This window comes from Hydractinia symbiolongicarpus, chromosome 8 (assembly GCF_029227915.1).
Source record: "Hydractinia symbiolongicarpus strain clone_291-10 chromosome 8, HSymV2.1, whole genome shotgun sequence".
Classification (NCBI taxonomy): domain Eukaryota; kingdom Metazoa; phylum Cnidaria; class Hydrozoa; order Anthoathecata; family Hydractiniidae; genus Hydractinia; species Hydractinia symbiolongicarpus.
The window spans coordinates 21,763,568-21,786,233 of NC_079882.1; the positions used below are offsets into that span (position 1 = coordinate 21,763,568).

At 32.1% G+C, this 22,666-nt stretch overlaps 2 protein-coding genes across 2 annotated transcripts; both read left to right on the forward strand.

Annotated features, from left to right (window-relative positions):
* Positions 1–209: 209 nt before the first annotated feature.
* LOC130654491 (TBC1 domain family member 19-like) lies at positions 210–14,043 on the forward strand. The gene is made up of 23 exons (XM_057457083.1): positions 210–1,363; positions 3,372–3,444; positions 4,107–4,155; positions 4,268–4,334; positions 4,855–4,929; positions 5,001–5,076; positions 5,347–5,393; positions 6,164–6,210; positions 6,371–6,431; positions 6,533–6,596; positions 6,741–6,779; positions 6,882–6,994; positions 7,353–7,427; positions 7,575–7,637; positions 7,875–7,959; positions 8,048–8,092; positions 9,405–9,437; positions 9,548–9,617; positions 12,471–12,510; positions 12,766–12,857; positions 12,938–13,053; positions 13,433–13,503; positions 13,804–14,043. Exons 1-23 carry the CDS (start codon positions 1,280–1,282, stop codon positions 13,876–13,878), a joined length of 1,560 nt encoding a protein of 519 aa, XP_057313066.1. The 5' UTR covers positions 210–1,279; the 3' UTR covers positions 13,879–14,043.
* Positions 14,044–15,152: 1,109 nt separating this feature from the next.
* LOC130654493 (guanine nucleotide-binding protein G(i) subunit alpha-like) lies at positions 15,153–22,451 on the forward strand. The gene is made up of 8 exons (XM_057457085.1): positions 15,153–15,557; positions 18,803–18,845; positions 19,000–19,141; positions 20,020–20,177; positions 20,322–20,450; positions 20,678–20,807; positions 21,329–21,482; positions 21,645–22,451. Exons 1-8 carry the CDS (start codon positions 15,440–15,442, stop codon positions 21,833–21,835), a joined length of 1,065 nt encoding a protein of 354 aa, XP_057313068.1. The 5' UTR covers positions 15,153–15,439; the 3' UTR covers positions 21,836–22,451.
* The last annotated feature ends 215 nt before the right edge of the window (positions 22,452–22,666 follow it).

Below are 22,666 nucleotides of genomic sequence, written 5' to 3' on the forward strand. Positions count from 1 at the left end.
AAATTAATACTACCACTACTACTTTTAGCGGCCAAATGAGATAACATAATACTTAGTTAGATTATCATACGAGAATAAGCATATAAAAGTACAGTATTAAATTAATTTGAGAGGAATATTTATGGAGGAGTTAAAACAGTGAGTTGAAAGGCTTGAGGAGACAGTGGGAAGATTGGAAGAGAAGGTGAAAGTAAGTTATACACTAGAAATAATTGCTTTGAAGTGTAGAATGTGTTAGAACAGTAAATATAACTTAATGAATGATTAGAAAAGTTGATCAACTTTGCATGTTTTTGGAAGTTTAGAATGTAGCACGATTGGATCGTGTTTTTAGGAATTATCAGCTGAGAAAAAAGATTTATCTTGGGACGCCTTCCGGGACTTTTTTTCCCTAAATAAAACTTTGGGAGCTTATATAAGCTCCCAAAATTATAAGTCCTGGAAGGCGTCTGGTGGCTTCCGCACCTTCGCAGAGAAGGACGATGCGCGGAAGCGGATGAAGCTGAAGAGGAGCAGTGGCAGTAGAAGTGGGAGAGGAAGAGGAAGAGGAGGGTATCAGTGGTAAAAAAAATTTAAAAAATGCTAAAACTTGCTGTTATTAATTCATTCCTCTCAACCCATTCCCAAAAATTTTCTTCCTATAAGTGGTGAGAGTTTCTATTAAGGTGCCTCCCCTGCCTTGGCGTCCCCTTGCCATTGCCTACCCTTCCTATGCCTTTTCTGTTGCCTGCCTTTTATGGTCTTGCCTTTGCCTACCATGCCTTGCCTACCCCTGCCTTGCTGATTCCTCTTCCTGTTTCCTTGTTCCTCCTCCTGTTTTCTTGCCTACTTTGCCGTTCCTTACCGTGCCCTTTTCTTGCCGTGCTTAATGCCTTTGGTTTGTCAACCTCTTCGCAACGCTTTCTATATTGATTACACACAGCGAAATCATTTAGGTAGGCAACAATTTTTATATTGTCAAACCACAGAAATCCGAAGAACATTTTTCTCCAATTTCTGATAAATTTTGATTCCCTGAGGTATATTTAGGATGTGTTGATTTTTAATGGCTTTTCAATTTAAAGAGATTTGCGTTGTCCGTCCTCCTATTTTGAGTTAATTTTTTTGCCACGCCGAATAAACAATCGTCGTTGGAAGTCAGGTTCGTCCACATATTGACCGAGGGGCGTAAACTAGTTCGTGTACACAGTACGCGAATACATTGTAATCTTCATTTTGTAAACAAAACAAAGCATGGTAGTTGTTGCAGTTCCTGGTTTCTTCCAATTTAAGTATAATTATGATCAATAATGTTGATATAGATGATATAATTAATGATCTCAAATGCTCCTATTTCCTACTTGACTTACAGAAAGCACTTCAAGTAACGTAGCTATAATATTTTTTTTTGTGTTCTGTGTTTAATTCAACCATTTGTTAAATTTTGTGCAGTGGCTATTTATACGTGACCATGCTTTAATATTTTTCGTATTTATGCTTGACTCTCTCGTATGACAAATACTTTTTTATTTCTAAGTAAGCATTTCCAATGTTGTTTAAAGAGGAATTTTTTATCTATTTCTTTCTTCAAGTAACGTAGCTATAATATTTTTCTTTGTGTTCTGTGTTTAATTCAACCATTTGTTAAATTTTGCGCAGTGGCTATTTATACGTGACCATACTTTAATATTTTTCGTATTTATGCTTGACTCTCTCGTATGACAAATACTTTTTTTATTCCTAAGTAAGCATTTCCAATGTTGCCTAAAGAGGAATTTTTTATCTATTTCTTTATTACTTTATTCTATATCAATAAGTTTTAGGTTGAGTTTGGATGGGACATAGGTTACTTTTGAAGAGCAACAAACTATTGAAACGACCAAGTAGGCTGGAAAAAAAAGTTCTAAGCGCTGTCAAAGGATATCTAAAAGCCAGAACATATATATACAGTGGTCAGCCTAAAAAGAAACATAAACAAAGTTAATCAATGGATGGCAGAGTTTTTTGAAGGTCAAAAGAAATCAATATTGCATCTTCCATTAATAATGATGCAATTACCATAGCCATAGACTATGTGGCAAGAAGTTGTGCTAAAAGCATAGAACATGCCTTGTGTATTAGTCACATGACTCACCTAAAATTATATTAAAACATGTGTACAAACCATAAGAAGCTTTTTGACACTTAAGACCACACACAGCTATTAATGCATTGTAAATAACTTGTACGTACATGTACTTTAAGAACTTGTATCTTATTCTTAGTTTATGTTGAGCAAATATAATATGAAAGACATTAGGTAGTATTCTCTGTGTGCAGCTCCATAACAGTTAGGTTGTTTTTTTTAATTTCTCCGTTATTTTATGGAGTTTTATGTAATAATCAGTAAAAAACTCTTTGAATAGATCCAAGATCATGTATATATTTTTACTGTTTTTGACATTTAATGATAAATTTGCACATTATTACAAAGTCTTCCTTTAACAAAAAAATGATAACACCAACCTCATCTGCCATCTCTTTTTCTCCTTCTAGCATTCTCGAATGGCAAAAAGAAATAGTTTTTTCTTTTAAGGTAAATCATCAAGACCTTTTTTGCAACTGCATAAAAGTTGTGCTTTAGTTCTTTGAATTAGTTATTTGTTTCCCACACTTGTTCTTAAGTGCATCTTTCCTAACATCAGACCAGTAATATCTTCACCTTAAAGTGTAAGGCCCTAGAACAAGCTTTTATGCACTGTTATTTCATAAATACGGAGAAAAAAACAGAAAAATTTGAAAAAAATCAATAAGCAGTGACTCACTTCGTGTATGAATTCTCAGAACATTTGATTTTTGCTCTTGCTAAAAAATAAACATGTTTTTATTTAATTCGTCATTGTTCTTTAATACAAATAAAAATGTTTCAGATGTCTGTTGATAAACATACACCACATATTTCCATATCTGTTCAGAGGTAAATAAAACAGCTTGTCAATATAGTTGAATGGTTGAAATAGTTAAAAACTTAATCAGTATGTAATAAATCTGGTTCTACCAAAAACAAAAGATCTCATGTACGAATAAAAAAAAAATATTTGTTGTTTGTGAGAGTCGCGTAGAAATAGAAAAAAATGTTAAGGTATGGTCACGCATAAACAGCCAGTGCATAAATTTTGAGAGACCAAGCATGCATTTTCTAGTGACAGAAGTGTTTTGGTTTGGTGCCGAAATGCATAAAGGCATATTTGCCAAACAACGATAACCATGGCAATCCATTGGTAAAATATATGACTTGATTATACAATACCCTCATCAAATAGCTTGAAAAATCTTGAGTAAGATGGTTTCAGGACAAGTAACTTTAATATAATGTGTAGTTGATATAACATGTCCTTTTTTGTTTTGTTTAGACAGAAGTGAAGAAGCCTTCGTTGTACAGTGGTGATGTAAAGAAACATATAAAAAAGTTCCTAAAAGAGTCAGGCATGATACCTTATTCTTGTTGCTGTTTTTCAATGATTTTTCATTACCCATTAACAATAAAGAAAGTAAGATCTCCCTTTTTAACGTAGGACTGACCGAAACAAGTCAATTTTTCCTTATTTTGCTCCTTAAGCTGAATATATATATATAAAGCTGATGATCCCAATAAACATATGATTTTAAAAAATGGAACATTTTTAGATGTCCTAGTGCAATGTTTGATGTTAGGTAATATTTCTTACAGACTTGTACATATTTGAATAACATTGGAACAAAACGAAACCTTTTATCATAGCATGCTACATGATGATTTTGTGCAAAAAAAGTCTATATTTGTATTATCTGACTTCATAGCATGTTTTTTTAAGTTACATCTAAGTAAGTCAAGAATATTGAAAACCAAACTATATAAATTCTCCAAATGTTTTAAGTGAAGAAATTTAGTTTGCACACCTGAAAAACAAATATAAAATTAAATACATTGTTACAATGTCATAAATGAACGTGTATTATACTGAAAAGTATATTCTGGCTAATTTTAGTAACATTTTTAAGGCCTTCCGGTTAAAAGCTGGCAGTGCTTCAGAAGAAATAAAAGAATGGAGATAGAAAGACATTGTGTCTAACACTAAACAGTAACATGTGAATAATTATTGCTTTAGGATATTCAATCGAAATTCAGAATGTTATTTATAAAGTGTTTGTTGACAGGTTTGTAAAATTTTCCTTTTGACATTAAAGATGATTTTTTGGTACCCTAATTTTAGAAATTTCTGCTTTTGACCTTTTTAAATTTATTTCTTTTTTCATATGCTGTGTTTAGATATTTGGGTATCACTCCTTGTAAAAATGGGGAGATAGAAACACTGGACTATATAAGGAAGGCACAGGTATAGATAAAAAATATTTTGCCATGTTAAAGTTAGCATGATTTTCAAATTTTAAATTTTAAGAGAGTTTACTAAAATGTATATATACAGATATCTTTGCTTCACCATAACAAGATATTTACATATTATTTTTATCCTTTTAAGGGAGATATTACAAAGTGAATTGGACGGTGAATTTATGGCAAAATGTATCTAAGCATGCGCAGTTTTATTTCTTTTTATTTTGCTTCAAAAATTTGCCTCGTTTAAACAGTACCTATTTTTTATTGCTGACATATTTCGCTGTAAACTTTTAACCAATCAGACTGTAATATCCAATGTTTATTCTTAGAAAAACTTGTTACTGGAAAGAATTCAAAATAACTGTCTTGTTTTTAATACCCGAAAGAGTGCTTACATTCAGTATTTTAAATGCGCCATATGTTTCTTGTTTGAAAATCAAAAAGTTTTTACAGCTAATTCGCCACTAAATTCGCTTTATAAAAATCCCTTTTCAGAGTAGTGTTGTGTTGACATTTAGAAATCATGGGAGAAGTGTATTGTAAAAAGTATCAACAGCATGTGCACTGAACTGTCTCTTCCTCTCTCAAGAAAGGTAGAATTTTTAACAATCTCTGAAGAAACTGAAGATAATTTGTTGGTGTAGTTTCACCGAATTATTTTTAGAGACCAGAGGCTGATCAGAAAGATTTGCGTAAAAAATTTGAGTCAATGACCCTTGGTGCTGAATATAATGATCAAAGTAGGTAACGATTCTATCTCCCAATATTCTGCTTTTCTCATTGCGTCAAGATTAAGTAACTAGGGATATATTTTTGACCATTTTTGATAAAACAAAATTAACCTGTATAGATTGCTCAAAAAGGTAATAAAGAAATTAATACTTTTGTATTTTCGCATTGCTAAAAACTTCTAATTAATTCTTTTAAAAGTGTACATTCTGAATTAGTATTAATTTTAGTGGTTTTGAACTTCTAAAAATTTTAATAATCATTTGTTTAAATCTCTTTAGTGTACACTAAACTTCGTCCTGTGTATTCTTCAGCTGACTTCTTCGAGGTATGTTTGTAATAAGAAAGCAGTTTGTTTTTAGTTGAGTTATAAGCATGCATAATGGACATGTTCAAATAAAACAGCTGTCTATGTTGCACATTGATAGAAATTGTTTTGGGAAAAACTTTTCAACAAGTAAACTTTTGTTACCAGAAGATTTTCTGGGTGGTGTATTACTTTGCCACACACAACTTGGTTAAACCATAATATAATTATTCTCCTTCCTGTAAGGGAAATAGTAAAAATCAATGTTTGGTTTTAATTCTCTATATATTTTGATCTTTTGTCATGCAGAGTTCGGATTTGGTTTGTAAATGTTCCATACATGTCGGTTTTGGTGAAAGGGATGTAATTAACATGCCATCCAGAAAACTTCTAGATAAATTTATGACCCTCTAATTTCTTGTCCCTCTAATCTGATGGTAAAATTTTAAATTTGTTGATATAAGGATAAAAACCATGGATATCCCTTCCATATACACATATGCATACCCCACACAAAGACGTTAATATACTGCAAGCTATAGGACATTTTTCATTTCTAAGCAAAAACCTCTTCTTTAATTTTTATATAAAATGTTCCTACTTGTTTTTTGTTTATCTTGTTTTTTCGCAATGTTAAAAGTTTGTCATTCTTTTGAACATGAATACAAATTCAACACCTTATCCATACCTAACACCTAATATATTAAAAATTTAACAAATGTGTAATTTGAAATATTTCCTTAAACATATGCCGGTTTCTATTGAGCATGTCCTTGTCTTTTTCTTTGTAGGTGTTAGTTGGAGTCAAAAATCCGAATTACGCTACTGGTAAAAATATGTGAGTTTCATTACAATATTTTTTTTAAGCCATATTTATTTTAATTCTTTTCATATTTTTTTTTTAAAAAAAAATAATCTCCATTTATTAAATTCCTTTCTTTAAACGCCACTCTCCACTATGCCTTCATCCTAAGAGAAAGTAATCATTTAACATCTAGAACTTCTCATACATGGAACATGATCCAAGCACAACTTTACACTCCAGATATGACTGATATTGTAAGTCAAGTTTTAAAGTTTGTTACAGTTAAGAGGAGATGAAGGGCCAAGGAACAAGAACATATTTATTTCTCAAGCTTGTTGTTCAATTTTTCTTGTAGAGAAAGCAGTATCATGGTTTAGCAGGTTCGTGCTTTCAACTGGGTGTTGATGATCATGAAGACAGTAAGAACTTATTTTGTCTCGCATGTCGCACATGTTTTTAGAAACCGAGAAATTAAATGTTTCATGCCTAAAAATACAAATTAACACTACTCAAGTCTCAAGCGGGTTAATTGAACGTCTTGTTAAAATAATTTGTTATCCTAGGTCCGTTCCAAAATGATTGGTTGAAAGTCGGTCAGAGAGGTATTATATGCTATTATAATTTTTATTTATTATAATTTTTATTTATTATAATTTTTATGTGTATATAAAATGTTAAAACTAAAAATACGAAATAATTTCTAGTGATATCAAAAAATCACATGGCTGCAGCAAGGCAATACATCAAGCAGGGTTGTTCGCCTGGGTTAAGAAAACAACTATGGTCAGCCCTGTTGGGTGTACACATATCTGAATCGGTAAGCATTTATTATTCTATTTTAGTGAGTTTAATGTGCAGCAATAATTTTAAATACATTTTTAGCAATGACAAAAATGGTAAAAATTAATGATTCGAAATTCCTAAAAAACAGTCTGCGATGATATGTAAGGATGAAAGTTGACAATGTTATTTTGTTTATATGGACGTGATTCCAGTTGCTGCTAGTATAGGCGACACACATTGTAGAAAACAGTTCTAGCTACTGACATAAGGAAAAATAGAATCTGAATTTGATGTTTTTTTATTATTTCTAAGATCTTATGAATATTTTCTTAAACTGAACAAAACAGAATTTTGGTAGTTTGTTATGCTAATAAATTACTTCACTTTTGCAGGACGTGTTATATTATGAGCAACTGAAGACATACGTGTTTGAATATGATATGTTAGTGGACTATCTCATTATGAAGGTTAGCTATATATCGGTTGTTTCTAATAAATCAGGTTTAAGACGACGTAATGCTGCAAATATTTTTTTATCTAAGAGGATCTCTTTCTCTCCTTCTAGGTTTTGTATTAGTTATAAAATATGGATTTTTAAAAACTATTTTTTATAGGATGTGCGCCTTACTGCAACAAACGATGATTCTTTCTTTGTTTTCGAAGACGTTCTTTACCAGGTGTGTTCACGTGATACTTTGAGAAATTTGCTCAAATTTATTTGTTTATTTGTTTGTTTTTTCTTTGGGCTGTAATAAACGCCCAAAGAAAAAGAGATGCACTTCTAGCTGCCAACGCAAACCATAATAACTTGTGAAAATATCTGAAATAATCTCTGTCTAAATTTTGCAAAACAGTGTTTAATGACCAATTGCATTTTTTTAAGTAATTTTCTTACCCTTTTTAATACTTTGCAGGTTTTGCTAATATTCAGTCGTGATACATGGTTATTGGAACATTTTAATTACTCAACAGCTACACCTCCAAAATCGTATATCCGAGGTTAGTTATGCAAGTGTGTGGAATACTATGATATTTTTGATGCTCTGTATATATTTCTACAACCTTTCATGAATTATTTCTCTTTCAGGTAAGCTTGGCGTGGAGGAATTCTGTGTTTATTATCCGCCCTGTGGTAAGAAATTTTTATGTGTGAATTTGATATCTTATATAGAGTACTTTAGGAGCACAAACCTTCGCTGAAATAGCCTAAATAACTTACATTAAAAAAAATTACGGAAATTTGCCTGTCGGTACTTGCAGCTACCATTTTGATTTACATAAAGGTAGACTGACCCACAACAAGCATTATCATAGACGTCATGAGCTTTTGGAATTTGCTTTTTGCAACAAAATCGATAGAAATACGTGTTTACTATTTTGTGTGTTCTTGAAGCAGAACTTTTTTCAGGAGCACAAAATACAGGTATTGATATAAGAGACTAGCTTGTTGGCCCGGCGTTGAATTCCAGGTTGAGCAGTTAAGTAATGGTAAACCGTACTGCATACTGGAGTAGTTAGTGCAGATATGCTCTTTGTCACACAAAAGCAGTTAAAATAAAAATAAATACATAATATCATAACCTCGTCCTAGCAAAAACAGTCACCTTTCAACAGTCAAATTCTAAAACTTAGGGTTTGTCGCAAATCCAGTAGAGCGAGCGCAGCATAATTACTGCTATAGTTACTGGCAAGCTGACTACGTCAAAATGTACATTTGTAGCCATCTTGAAATTGGTGTGTTTTAGATCTATACATGCCTAAAAAATGTGATAAATATCTTCACATGTAAAACATAAAAATTGTGTATTCCAAAATGATAAAATATGAAAAAGACTTAAAAACGAGTGAAAGAGAACTTCCAAAATTGCCACCGCTGTACTACATTGGTTTCCAAACATGCTGCCACCACTGAAACTTCATGTTGTAATCATCAAAGGAACCGGTAACAAGGCGCTCGTTCATTGATATTTGTAATGGGTCAGTCAAATATTGCACTGCGAACCTTTGGGAAAAAATAGGATATGCACCCCAGACCTCAGGGACTAAGAGGGCTAACTTTCAAAGTGACCTCGCTACTGCTATCGGCCAAAGGTGCTAAGATCTTGCCCCTTGGGAATAACAACGACGCCCGAGAACCGTTTAAACCTGTTGATTGGATAAAATATATAGCGCAGCGTTTTTATTGTTTAAGATTTTTTAATGAAATTTTTAAATACGGAGCGCATTTTTTAAAGTACCTAAGTTAAAGCAATAATGTTTTTTTATTTTTGTTTGTTTATTTGTTTATTTCAAAGTAAATTCTATCTTAAAAAAATAATAAAGCTTAGCTTTATCTGAAGCATAAATTTTTAAAAAGAACTGGAATTCTGAAAGTTGTCTAGCGAAAATTTGTTCTTCTAAAGTAGCAACTTAACAGTTCTAAGTTATAAAAAATTTTTTTTTAGGTATCTTTCCTTTTCATGGATTTTCAATGATGGGTGTGTATTTTGTTAATCAAAAATTCACGTGTTTTGTCACGTGTTTATTAACGTGTTTTGTCACGTCATATTTTTTTTGTTTTCAATATTTTGCTTTTTTATTCTTTCAGCTGCGCCTTTGTGCTACATATTCGACAAACCGGTGGAACTTTATTATATCTTTCGCTATTTATATACAAGGTTAGATTAGTGTCAGATTGATATTAATTTAATAAGTTATGAAGTATAACAAGTTCTAGGTGTGATATACCAAGCATGCCGCTTTGTTATTATTTTAACTCGAAAGCAACGGCGTCCTATTTATGCAGGTCAATGCATGAATTGTACAATATGATATTTTGTTAATGTGGCTTTAAATTTGTGTTAACAAAACACGAAAATTCGAGTAAAAGTTTTTTTCAGCTGCAGGTGCCTCTACAACCATCTTGTAGCTAAGCTTATCACTGTTTCGTTAAATTGTTAGGAGCTTATAAGATAAGTGGAAGAAGTAAAAAATACGTCGGTAAAAACTAAGTGTTTTGAAAGTTGACTTCGCAATAACGAAAACAAAGAGAGCCACCTTTTTACATGAGCTCCATCAAACAAAAAATCCAACAAAAAAAATCCATCCAACAAAAATTTTTGGGAGCATTGTGGGGCACAAACTAAACAAAAAAGGTTTTTTTTAAATGGACTTGCTTGCAAAGCTTAATTATCAGGGATAATTAAATTTATAATAAAATTAACCCAGGCCGGCACGCTAAATTAACTCACATGAACTTTCAAGTTAAGTTGGAACCATAAAAGTTTAATTTTAAGATCACGTTAATCCATGAGTTAAAAACAGGTGGAAAGATGCTGACAATTTGCAGTAATGAGTCATAGACAGAAGAGTTAAAGAAGTTCCCGACCTCTACGTTAAAGCTAAGAAAGGGTTTAAGGAAAAGAATGTCATTTCTGATGCTAGGAAAAATTGTAGCTAGCTATACTTTTTTATTGAAACATACTTGGGTAATTGTATCCAGGTAAAACAGAATTCTGTGTAGTAGCGAAACACCTGCACCAACATTAAATGAGGAAGTAATCCAATTTGGGCTTATATAGTAAACAAATCAAAGAACAAAACTGGTAAACATACATCAGTTGTTGTACACAAAATAAAGTCGTTTGAAATCCACAGGTAGAAAAGCGCTTTTTCAGAGCAGGCACTATTTGTGCCATGATTTTTTTATAATAAAAGTGTAATTTTCTTTCTCTATGCGTCACAGTTCTGCTGTATGAAAATATGTGGACCGGAATATGTACGAAGGACGAAAGTATGAGGGGGCGGAATATTTTCGACGGACGACGATCCAAGGTCCGAAATATGTAGTTGTGGATAAATAATCTGTATGGGTAATATATGGGGAGACAATCAATGGGGCGTTGACATGAGAAAAAGAAGGAAAAAATGGAGAAAGGAAGTTTGTCTGCTTTGCAGAGGTGAGACTAGCTTGGGAGATTGGACTATAAAATAATGCAAAACTAAAAAATGCACATACACACACACACAGGTAAACGAAATCAAACAGAGAAAAATTATATTGTTTCCGAAATAAAAACCTAAGCAACAATGTTTGAAGTTAAGTGTTGCTGTACTTAGAACAGAGAAAAGTTTGAATCGTTTTCTTAAAAGTTCTTTTAGAACACTTATCCAAACATATGGTGATTTTAAGGATTATGATATTTCAGTTACAGTATTTTAGTCCTTTACAATTTCTGTGATCACTGGATAGGTTGCAAATGAAAAATTTCTGATTAAGGACGTGATGTTTTACAGGAGATTTAAGAAATAAATAATACGGAGATCTTTGTTTCGTAGAGTTAAAATCTTATTTCCTGAGTTAGCAACCCCCATATTTGTGAGTTGTAACTCATATGGCTGTTAAAAGAGTATAATAGAACAAAATCGAAACTTAGTTTGTTTGTTTTCAGCTATTCACAATTTGAGGTTCACATTTACCTATGGGTAATTTTTTTAGAGAATGGTTACAGTTAAAATGACTAGTGTCAACAGCTAAATAACGACTTTAGATGGTTTAATATCCTTGTGTAGATCGTTGATATATACCGCAAATAGAAAGGGACGCGGTACAGAACCTTTGGAAGCTGGCGTTTTCTTGAAGATTTTGCTTAAATTGTTGCACTTTCATATCTTCCTTTTGAGGTATACGTAACATGTCGGACAAAAAGGTTTATCAGTTAGCCACACTTTTTATTTGGTCACACACGATAGCGAAGTGAGCTATGAATTAGGGTCCGTCCATACGTACGTACGTTGCAGTTTTACTCTGTATCCGCTGTCAGTTTTTTCTGATTTTTCGCACAAAGTTACTTATTATTAAATACTAGAATGTAACATATTTGGTTTAAAATGTTAGTACAGACTATTATGGTCTGTACTCCTTTTTTCTTCGGAACAGTTGTATATCAATTTGCGCACACTCTTCAGCGAAATGTCACTCGAGTTGCTGAGTACGTACTTCATATTATTCAAATTATACAAAATCTTAGTGAGGTGACAGCGTCATTTTCGCTGGAGGTTTGAGTTCTAAAAAATGCGAATTAAAGTCTCTCTGGCGTTGGGCGGTCGCACTTGTGACGTATAACACTGCCCTAATTTATAAACAGGTTGTACTTGATCTTTCAGGTGGTCTATTTATTACACATCAACTTGTACACACCATCTATCAGAATGTGCGAGGACGGGAGTAACGACGTCCATGACTGGAAGCTTACTTAAACCGTTTTGTAGCCCCTTTCAGTTTTGTCTCTGTCCGTGGGAAGCTAAAATCTAAAGGTGGCCTAAACGAGACACATTTTTACTCTTTGTTACTTTTAGTTTGTGTTGCAGATCCTTAATGTGGACAAAAAGTCGTAAAATATCAATTCTGCTAAAATGGTAACAGCGCCCCAATCTGTAGAATATATTTGACAGAACTGTTGCAATTTTTGTTATTATTTTAGGTGAACCAACTTTTGTCTTTAATGAATTTGAATTATCTTTTGCTTTAGGTATTTTTTTCGACTTCATACAATTTCATCTCATCGCGAGGTATTTATTATTTTTGGTACAACCATTTCTACCCCAATGGTGCAACTTTATTTACACCCTTCCGATAGATCTTGATCGCGTTTAATCGTAGTGTCTTTCAGTAAGTTGTAAGTGGACACTACAGGATGCGTTGTTCTCGACAAAGACATTATTATAATTGTTGTATAACGTTTGGACCCTTCAAAAAAACGTATTTATATTCGTGTCATGTTTTTTTGCAACTTATTCCCTAACAGAATGTTTTATTCACTTCAGGGTATTTTATCTTTGTGTACATTATTTGAAAAGCTGCTGCACTCTGAAGAGTCGATTCTTTACCAACACCTAGATGGTATCGGAGCCAAACCGTATGTTCAGATTGTATTTGTTTTGGTTTCTTTTTAATATTACATATTTTATGTTGACATTTGATTTTTTACTTTTTCAGTTTAAAACTTGTTTTTAATTGGTTTTTGTTTGCATACTCTGGTTACTTAGCAGCAGAGGAAATATTGCAGGTGTGGGATCGAATTCTTGGTTATGATTCATTACACCTGTTGCCAGGTACATCATCACGATTTTATTTCCTCTTTAAAAAATTGTTTCAGCGTTTATTTAAGCAATGTTTATAAAAGAGTAGCTTGTTTATTGAATTCAGGGCGTATATTGGTGGGCGGTGGGCGGGCTGGCGGCATTTTAGCATGGGTATTTCAGCTTTTTCCGTAAATTAGCGTTGGGAGTTGAACTTGGCTGATCCACCTAACTGTACGAAAGTTCTATGAAAAAAAAGTTCTAACTACACAAAAGAACGAAAATAAAAGTAATGACAACTTTCGCGAATGACATTTTATCTAAATTTTTGCAGAAATTAAATGCTTCCATAATTTTCGTGAAAAATTTCTTCCCCAGAAAAAATAAGATCAAAAAACCCTTTATTCTTTAGTATTGGCTGTGGCAATCATATCATATCGAAAAGAAAATTTGTTATCCATTGATACACCATTAGCAGCAGAAGTAAGTAATTTCTATCGTATTTTTCTTCATTTGGGAATAAAAACTACCGAACGATAAATTCGATAATTTTTCTGAAATTGTGATTGTTTTAAAACATCTCATGCGATGATTACGCAGCTAACGTATGTTTTTGTTGTTTTCTCATTGATAATATATTGCACAGTTTCGTTTCTGTCGATAGCATGATTTATGAATCTAAATTATGTAATCTAGAGGTCAGGATATATTATTAAAATTGACATATTTCCGGAAAGTTAGAATGAGTTTTTTCGTCATTTTCTTCTTTCTAACCTTTTTCAGGCAGTTCTCGCAGATATCAGTACGTTAAAAGTGATACCAGTATTGATGCGTTTTTTGTCAAACAGAAGATTTTAACAATGCATCGTTCGAATGAACCACAACGATTATAAATTTAACAACAAACTTGTTTTTATTTATATATTTATTTATTGTAAAAAATTGTATGAAATTATATCAGGCATGTCAAATTTAGTAAACATTTTTCACAAAAAATGTAGAATTGGAAAAAACTCTGATGTATTTTCTTTCTTGTTGAGCCAAACCTAAACTTTCTTACCCATCTCGTGTGTGCAGTTAACCTCGTTTGAAACCCTGGGTCAGTGATTTATATAGATAAAAGATGAGGTTCTTATCTAAAATTGATAAGAAATGGAAATTAAAACCACATAAAGAAGGAAATAATTATACATTAAATTATATCTGAAAATAGGAGAAATTATTATAAAATCTGTAGGATAACCTATTTAGGCTGAGATTGTTTTTGAAAGGCGAGAAGAAATAAAAACGAGTGTTTTCAGAAAACATAAAATCTTCCGAAGTAAAGGCTTTGTACAAAACAGACGTTAGATGAAAAACGTATAAAATATCAAGGATATCCCCACTTTAATCGGAAAAACCATCGCGAGAGAAATTTTCGCAGATTTTGACCTTTTTTGCGAAAGTGTGTCTTTTTAACACTAAATGGGTTCGAAAGTGTTTTCTTTGGTGTCCTTTTAAAACCATATGTAAGTCACATGTGAAAAAAAAGATTAAATGGATAAATAAGAATAAAATTGAAGATAAAATCATCGATGAGAATAGGTTGAGCTTAAAAAATACACAAATGCTTTAAAAAGATGTATTTTGTTTCTTAATTAAAAGATGGAGAGGTGTATTCTCAGTTTGTCAAACTGCTACACGGAACTTAAACTTTAACATTTGTATTTGCTTGATTCGTTATATTACAGCACTATATCTACCTCAACAAAAGGTTAAAAAGAAGAGATATAAAACGTACATTATTGCTTGGTAAATTGAACGCTAAAGGTCAACAAAGCAAAGTTCAAGTTTTTACTACATAAGTGCAAACTTATTGCTTAAGTAAAGAAATCGGTTTATAGTTTTTAGCAGTGTAAGTAGAATAGTAGTGTGTTGCCCAATTCTTTTTTACGACGCATTTTCTGCAGTATTTCTTTCCTTATTTCCAACCATTTTCAATATGGTAGTCGTCTATTGCGCAATATTTTACTTAGCGCCTCTTCCGAAATATGGCGCATGTGGCGTCACAGCGTTACCTCACTAGTCATGTGATTGGTTTTTCCGTGCTACTTCAGGACTGCAAAGAGAATTTCAAAGGCGGAGCTGTTTGGAGGCCATTTTGATTGTTGTGGTGAATGCCCGACATTAAAATCTGTAAGACAAGAGATAGGAAAAAAAGATTATTCCAGTCAAAAGTACATTGGAGTTGTCTTTTTTAATTAAACTGTGTATACTTGATTTAATGGTTTGGTGTGAAATGTCGTAAGCATTGGTTGATTGCTACTGTTGAAATTTTTTAGATTAATACCCGGCGTAGAACATTAAGCTAGCGTTAGCTAGCACAAAAAAACACAAGAAATAAGTTATTAAAAACTAAGAACTTAATAGGTAATAGAAAATGGGTTGTACGATAAGTCAGGTTGATAAAGAGGCTGTCGAGAGGAGTAGAATGATTGATAAAAACTTAAAAGCTGATGGGGAACGATCTGCTAGAGAAGTAAAGTTATTGTTGTTAGGTAAGTGCTTTTTTAAATTATAAATACTTCATCTGAAAAGACAAATAGTTGCTTTTGTGTCATTGGTAGTATAACTTAGTAGTATAACGTAGTAGTATAACTTAAAAGCATTTTGAATTTATTTTCAAGAACTCTTTTGAACAGTAAAGAAAAACAAGGCCATTATTGAAAATATTTTATGTTCACGTCCTAATGTACCTGCTAAAACTAGTCGCTTGATTGTTCGGTTGTTTTTTTCTCAAAAATTTCAGATCAGTGAAAGTAAAAAAAGTGCATTTTTTACACCATAAAATGACCTAGCTAGTCTTGTCTTTACAGCGTTTTAGTTAGTCAACATGTTATAGAGTGGTGGGGAAGTGCCCGAGGACGAGATAGGGTGCCACTGAAAACTACATATAAAACAACAAAACAAAGGCAATCTTTTAACTGTGATTGGGCAAGGTTTCCCTATTGTAAAGTTCTGGATTGCACTTTGATATTTGAGGACCAGTACATTTTATTTCATTTTCTCCTCAACTTGCAGCCATTATTTCTATAAGGTCGGTCAGAAGACATGAATTTAAAATATGGAAACATGGCAGCCTAATTAAACAGTAGTCAATTGATTGAACAATACAATATTTAGTAGGTACCGTTGGTTGCATAACTAAAATTAACCTGTATGAAAGAAAACATCTTATCTGTTCAAATGACGTCCCATTACAGCTTTGCTCACTTTACAGGATTGAAATTTATTTCGAGATTGGAAAGAAATTTTGTTTTTCGTTTACTTTTGATTAAGCAACCATGTAACTGCCTATTAGAAGGTAATATTTTACAGGTAATATTTTTTTAACATTGTTGGCTTTGTTGGGAAAGATTTAAAAACATCTGGTTTAATAAAGTTCCTACTCTTGTATGTTTAAGTATATATACTAATTTCTTTGGTTTGGTTACTAGTAATGACGGTTTTCCTTCACTGCTACATTATATAAAGGGATTATAAAATAACAGCATTGATGCTTGTGTATAGATTGATTAGATTTTTACCCTATGCATGAAAAATATATTTTTGTTAGTAAAAGTAAGAACATCCAATAGTTAGTTATTTAAGTTATCACTATATCATTTCGAGAATGTATATGTTTCAGTTAAATATACGTCAATACTATACATCAAGCATAATATTATGAACCATTTTTTCCATTGATAATAATTGTGTTGAACTCATTTTTTGCTAAAACCATAGAGAAAGATAGAACATGATTTGCTGCAATTCATTGTGAAACTGTATAAAAAGTGAAAGTGTATAAAAATTATTGTCATAAAAAGTTTATATTTAAGATGAATTCATGAATATAATGGATTTAAACATGACCTTATTTTGTTACAAAATATGCAAAAGGTATGCTAAGATATAAAACAAAAGGTTCTCCATTTATATATTTTCTGTTGACAGAAAATACAACAGGGACTTATTGGTAAGAAACAAGGAGCTGCTTACCACTTTTGATGATTTTTAAACAGAATCTGGCATGATGTTAGATTGTCATGGAGTTAGACATCTATAATGAACAATCAATCTTTTGTTTTAAAAACTTTGAAATGTTGAAATTATTTTTACAAAATTACATTACAAAAATACATTTTACAAAATGTAAAACACTGCCAATAGCCAAATGCTGACACAAATTTAATTTCACCTTCAAAGTTTTATTGCCAGTGCACATGCAATTTCTAGGTTATACTGTTATCAGTGAGATTTTAGAAGACTAGGCACGTTTGAACAAGTCAACTACATATCTTGATGTATTTCTTTCATTAAGTGGTGCATATCTATAATATCTATACATTTATAAAGCTTGGGTTCATTCCAGAATTTCCTATATTTCAGAATTCAAGGAATAAGGTTTTACTAAAACCTCTAACTATTCTATTAAAAACAAGCATTTAAAATCTGAGCATGTTGGTTATTGTTTTTGCTTTATTTTAATTGAAATTTTATTTTTAAATGTGGAGCATAGTGAGAGTCCTTAAGGCATGAACTCTTGTTTTGTGGAATAAATTTATGCAAATCGCTGATGGACAAAATGCAGATATATTATTCCTTTTTAATTGTTATATTTTTAAGAAAGTTTTGCAGAATTAATTTGTGATTGATCATGTTGAAACATTTTTACGATTTTGAGCCTCTTGGCAAAAATTTATGGTGCAAAACAAGTTATCAGTGGTATTGGATTTGACATATTAACTGATCGCATTAAATTGTATTTGTAGCAATAAAGGGTGTCAGAACACTTGGAGAGAATAGAGGAGAAATAATTGGGTAAAAGTGCAGAGACTTGGATACTTTCTGGGACAAAGCCTAGAGGCAGACAAAGAAATACTTGGCAGTAGGTAATAAGGAGAGGCTTGCTGCAGAGGAACTTGAGTTTAGATAAAACAAGTCTGGGCCAAATTTGAAGTTCAGTAATTACCTTGTTTAGTCCATGTCATCATGGAAAACAGACAGGCTGAGAATGATGATGAAAATGAAGATGTAGCATAGAGCTTAGGAGTTGAAATGATTCAAGGCATCTGAGTGCTCTATCATAAATCCTCTGAGAGTTACTTACTAATAAAATTTTCAGTGGGGATCGCAATGAACCACTTCAAATTTCTAGATTGCACCCTTTTTTAACAGGCCCAGAGTAAACTAAATATTTGTTACTTGAATATAAGATTGAAATCTTTGAGGCTTAATTAAATCTAATAAAAATTAAATGCAGATATATTCAAAACAATAAAAATTAGTTTTTTTTTGGAGGGGGGGGGGGGGGAGGGTGGTGGGGGTGGGCAGTTAATTTCAAAATATTTTAAGAATGTATAATTATTCAATAACAAACAAACAAGCAAACAAACATTGTAATTTTTTAGACATGTTTATGAATCTATGCTAGTTAAACGGCCCCTGGGTTTGCTGCTTTGTAGTTGTACTTAGGTTTAGTTTAATCTAAGGCTGGGGAAGTCGATTAATGCGAGAAATAAATTTTTCAATTTTTATACATTTTGTTTCTCTACATTTTTCCCAATTTTGTGTAAAGCAGATGTTTTGTTACTAAATAATAAACAATCTTGTAAGTGGCTATTAAATTAACAATGAGATGTTACTAATAGTAAATTGTTGTCATCTTTGCTTGCATACAACATATGTTTTGTACAGACAGTCATCTCAACTTCTTGTGACATGAATACAATTTGACAGTCTGAGGTTTATCTTTATTTAGGAGCTGGAGAATCTGGGAAGAGTACAATTGTAAAACAAATGAAGTATGTTTATTTTAATGTTATTTTTATTCATAAAAAAAAGTCTGGTCTAGTGTTTTACTTATATTTAAAATATGCTATTTACATAGCTGTAACTATACATAGAGATAAAAAAGTTTGATTGTTTTTAAATAACACATTTGATTTCAAACTTTAGAATTATTCATGAGAGTGGTTACTCTGAAGATGAATGTGTGCAGTATAAACCGGTTGTTTATAGCAACACAATCCAGTCTATGTTAGCAATAATTCGGGCATTGGGTACATTGAATATTGAATTTGGAAATCCCGAAAGGCAGGTATGTGAGAATCTTTAAGTATTTTATGTTGTTATATTTTTTTTCTCTTACTTAACTGAGAGTTCATGTTATTTATTTTTATTGAATTTGTCACATACAAGTTAGACTTTCTTTTGAAATAGTTCCTACATTGTGTTTGATTTTTATATATCTTTGTTATGTTAGTTCTGCAGGTGTTTACTTCCATCCCAATGTTCATACAATGTATAACACTCCCACAATACATTCTTTGTTTCTTTAACCAATACAATTGGATTCTAGTAGACTAATTCACCCCTTTGTTTGTTTTAAGCTGAAGTTGTTAATATCGAAGTTGGCTTTTCTGCTATCAGCGGAAAATTATTTTTAATAGTGATAATAATAGTGAAAATGAAAGATCTTTATAATAAGTTGAAAGATTGCTTTTGTTGAAGTTTTAGTGAATAAGGTTATACATCATCAATATATCAATTGGGGCAATCAATAGGGTTTTGTTTATATTATGATTGTGTGGAAACTTAAGCAAGGTGTTTTTATGGCCAACAATTTACAAGCAATGAGTTTTTATTTCGCTTTAAATGTAGTGATAAAATGTTCGTCGTTTCCGAGTCCTTTTACAAAATTCAAAAAAACAAAACCAAAAACATGTGCCTTTTTTTTTAAAAAAAAAAAAAGTGTTTTAGATTTTATTTTTTATTAAATAAAAAGGTTCATTTCTTATACATGATATCATAAACATGACAATGATAAACCTTCAACAATAATATGAATACTGAACAGACAAATCAAATAATATCTTTAATAAAAACGAGTAGAATGCCCCCATTTTTTGCTTAAGAAGTTCTCCTCGAAAAATTAGGTTAACAGCCCTAACATTTCAAGATATCTTCTTTTTAAAGGACGATGCAAGACAACTGTTCTCTCTTGCGGGGAGTGTTGAAGATGGTAGCTTTACGCCTGAATTGATTTCAATAATGAAGCGGCTGTGGCAGGATGAAGGAGTCCATCAATGTTTTCAGCGTGCACGAGAATTCCAACTAAATGACTCCGCAGGATAGTAAGTTGTTACTTAATTATTGTTGCTGTGGTAGACTTTGATATGCATAAGAATTGTGTGTTTACAAGGACCATGTATAAAGATTACGTAATTACTGAGGACCAAGTATGAGGATTTCGTGTTTACGAGATAATTTTTTTCTAGTTACCTAGCTGCGTTGGACAGGATTGGTGCACCAGCGTATGTTCCCACACAGCAGGATGTTTTAAGGACGAGAGTGAAAACTACTGGCATTGTAGAAACTCATTTTGTCTTCAAAGATTTACATTTCAAGTACAGTTATTTTTCTTATCATGTTTGATATTTTAAACGATTTCAGTCTTCTAGAGTTGTGCGAAATGGAATGTTATGAATTAGGTTTTTGCCTTTTCTTGAAATTGGTAATGTTAAGGAAATAGTTGAAATTTAGTATATTGCCCGCACTGTTGCTTGCAAGATCTATTTCCTGTTATTAAGTTGATTTTTCTTTGATATGACAACCTCCTATATATTTTTCATAGAATGTTTGATGTCGGCGGTCAACGTTCTGAACGAAAGAAGTGGATCCATTGTTTTGAAGGTGTCACTGCTATCATCTTCTGCGTTGCTTTAAGTGCGTATGATTTAGTTCTCGCAGAAGACGAGGAAACGGTAGGAATTTTTACGAGAAGTTTTAATCACGGTTAATTGTGGAACTGAAATCGTGTAGTACGTACCAACTATGGCCTACATCCATAACATCAACATCCATAAATTAATTTCTTTAAAATGACTTCCTTCATATTCAATATTAAACTGTGGAGTACACACGCAATGAATCTGAAAGATCAAGTTTAGATATTGAACTTTAAATGTGGAATCACGCGATTAAGTTTTTTAAATTTTAATACACCTAACCTTCATTAGCGTAAAGCTATCATCATGATTATCATGGCGCCTTGAATTCAATGCGATAAAATAATTATACGTACTAGTCGTTAGCCCGTAAAAGAATCCACGGTTCACCCGTCCTTTTTATACCGCATTGCGTGCGTATTGCTACTTGCACAGCTAAGCTACCATTTTGCGTGACAGACAGACAGACGTACACGGGCATTATAATATAGATTTACAATAAATCGTCGTCCTGTAATCAGATTTTTGAGGTAATCGAATGTTTATATTTTCTTTAGAATCGTATGCACGAAAGTATGAAACTGTTCGATTCTATCTGTAATAACAAATGGTTTATGGATACATCTATTATACTGTTTTTAAACAAAAAAGATTTGTTTGCAGACAAAATTAAAAAATCACCTCTAACGACATGTTTTCCTGAGTACATGGGTAAGCAAGGCATATTTTCTCGTTTAATCTAAATTAATGTCTTTCTTATGTTGCTTTGCAAGCATCAAATAGATACCATATCTTTTTTGCAAGAAAGGGAGGCCAACATTCAACTTTTTTATCGTAGCAGCTAGTGTGTATATAGAAACATTTATTTTTCAGGCGCGAACACGTATGATGAAGCCGGTACTTACATCCAGTTACAATTCGAAAATCTGAACAGTCGAAAAGGAGAGAAAGAAATTTATACTCATTTTACATGTGCCACCGACACCAATAACATTCAGTTCGTATTCGATGCAGTCACTGACGTCATCATCAAAAACAACCTCAAAGACTGCGGTTTATTTTAAAAAAAAAATCAAATTGGAAATATATTATAGAAATGATGGAGTTATTTCTTTTAATGTGACTTTTAAAAAATTTGCATCGTAACCCTGGTTTGGAAGCGAGAAGAAATCATAATTCTAATTTAAACAATGAACAGACAAACCTAATGTTTTTGACTTGTGATACGTGGATGATTCCAAGTTGAACACACTTAGATTCGAACATGCTCACATTCGAACATGTTTAAATTCGAGATTACAGATCGTGGATTGAATGAGTGGAGATAATTTCTTTTAACAAATACGAGGAGAGAGAACAGAGGACTTTCCAAAGCAGTTCTTTTTTTTAGTTTCAAATATATTAGGAGCAATACATATTTATGATAACTACGTTTTAAATGTCAGATATTCAGACTTTTTGACTGTCCTTGCGAACGATTTCTTTTTCTAGTTGTGAACGATGTCTTGTGTTCTTCCTATGTCTTATGAGTTAATAAGAAGTCTGTGTGGCAATCTAATAAAACAAATTTAAAAAGGAATTCTTTAGTTAAAAACGCGCGTGTGGAAAGATTTATGTCAATATTGTACAGCAAGTAAATTTATCTAGATAATTTGAAGATACAGTTTCGCTCTAATAAAAGTTATTGTTTTTAATTCGCGCTTGCAAATTTTATCCTTGGGATATATACTTTTCACATAAATTATATCATTGTTTAAAAAGGTGATCACTACTCCTTGAAACTTTAAAAATGCAATGTACTCCTGGAAAGTTGCAAAAATGTAAAAACTCCTTGAAATATAGTTTTTCTAAATCTATCTTTTCTTCGTGTGAGAGGAACTGTTTACAGTTTTTTC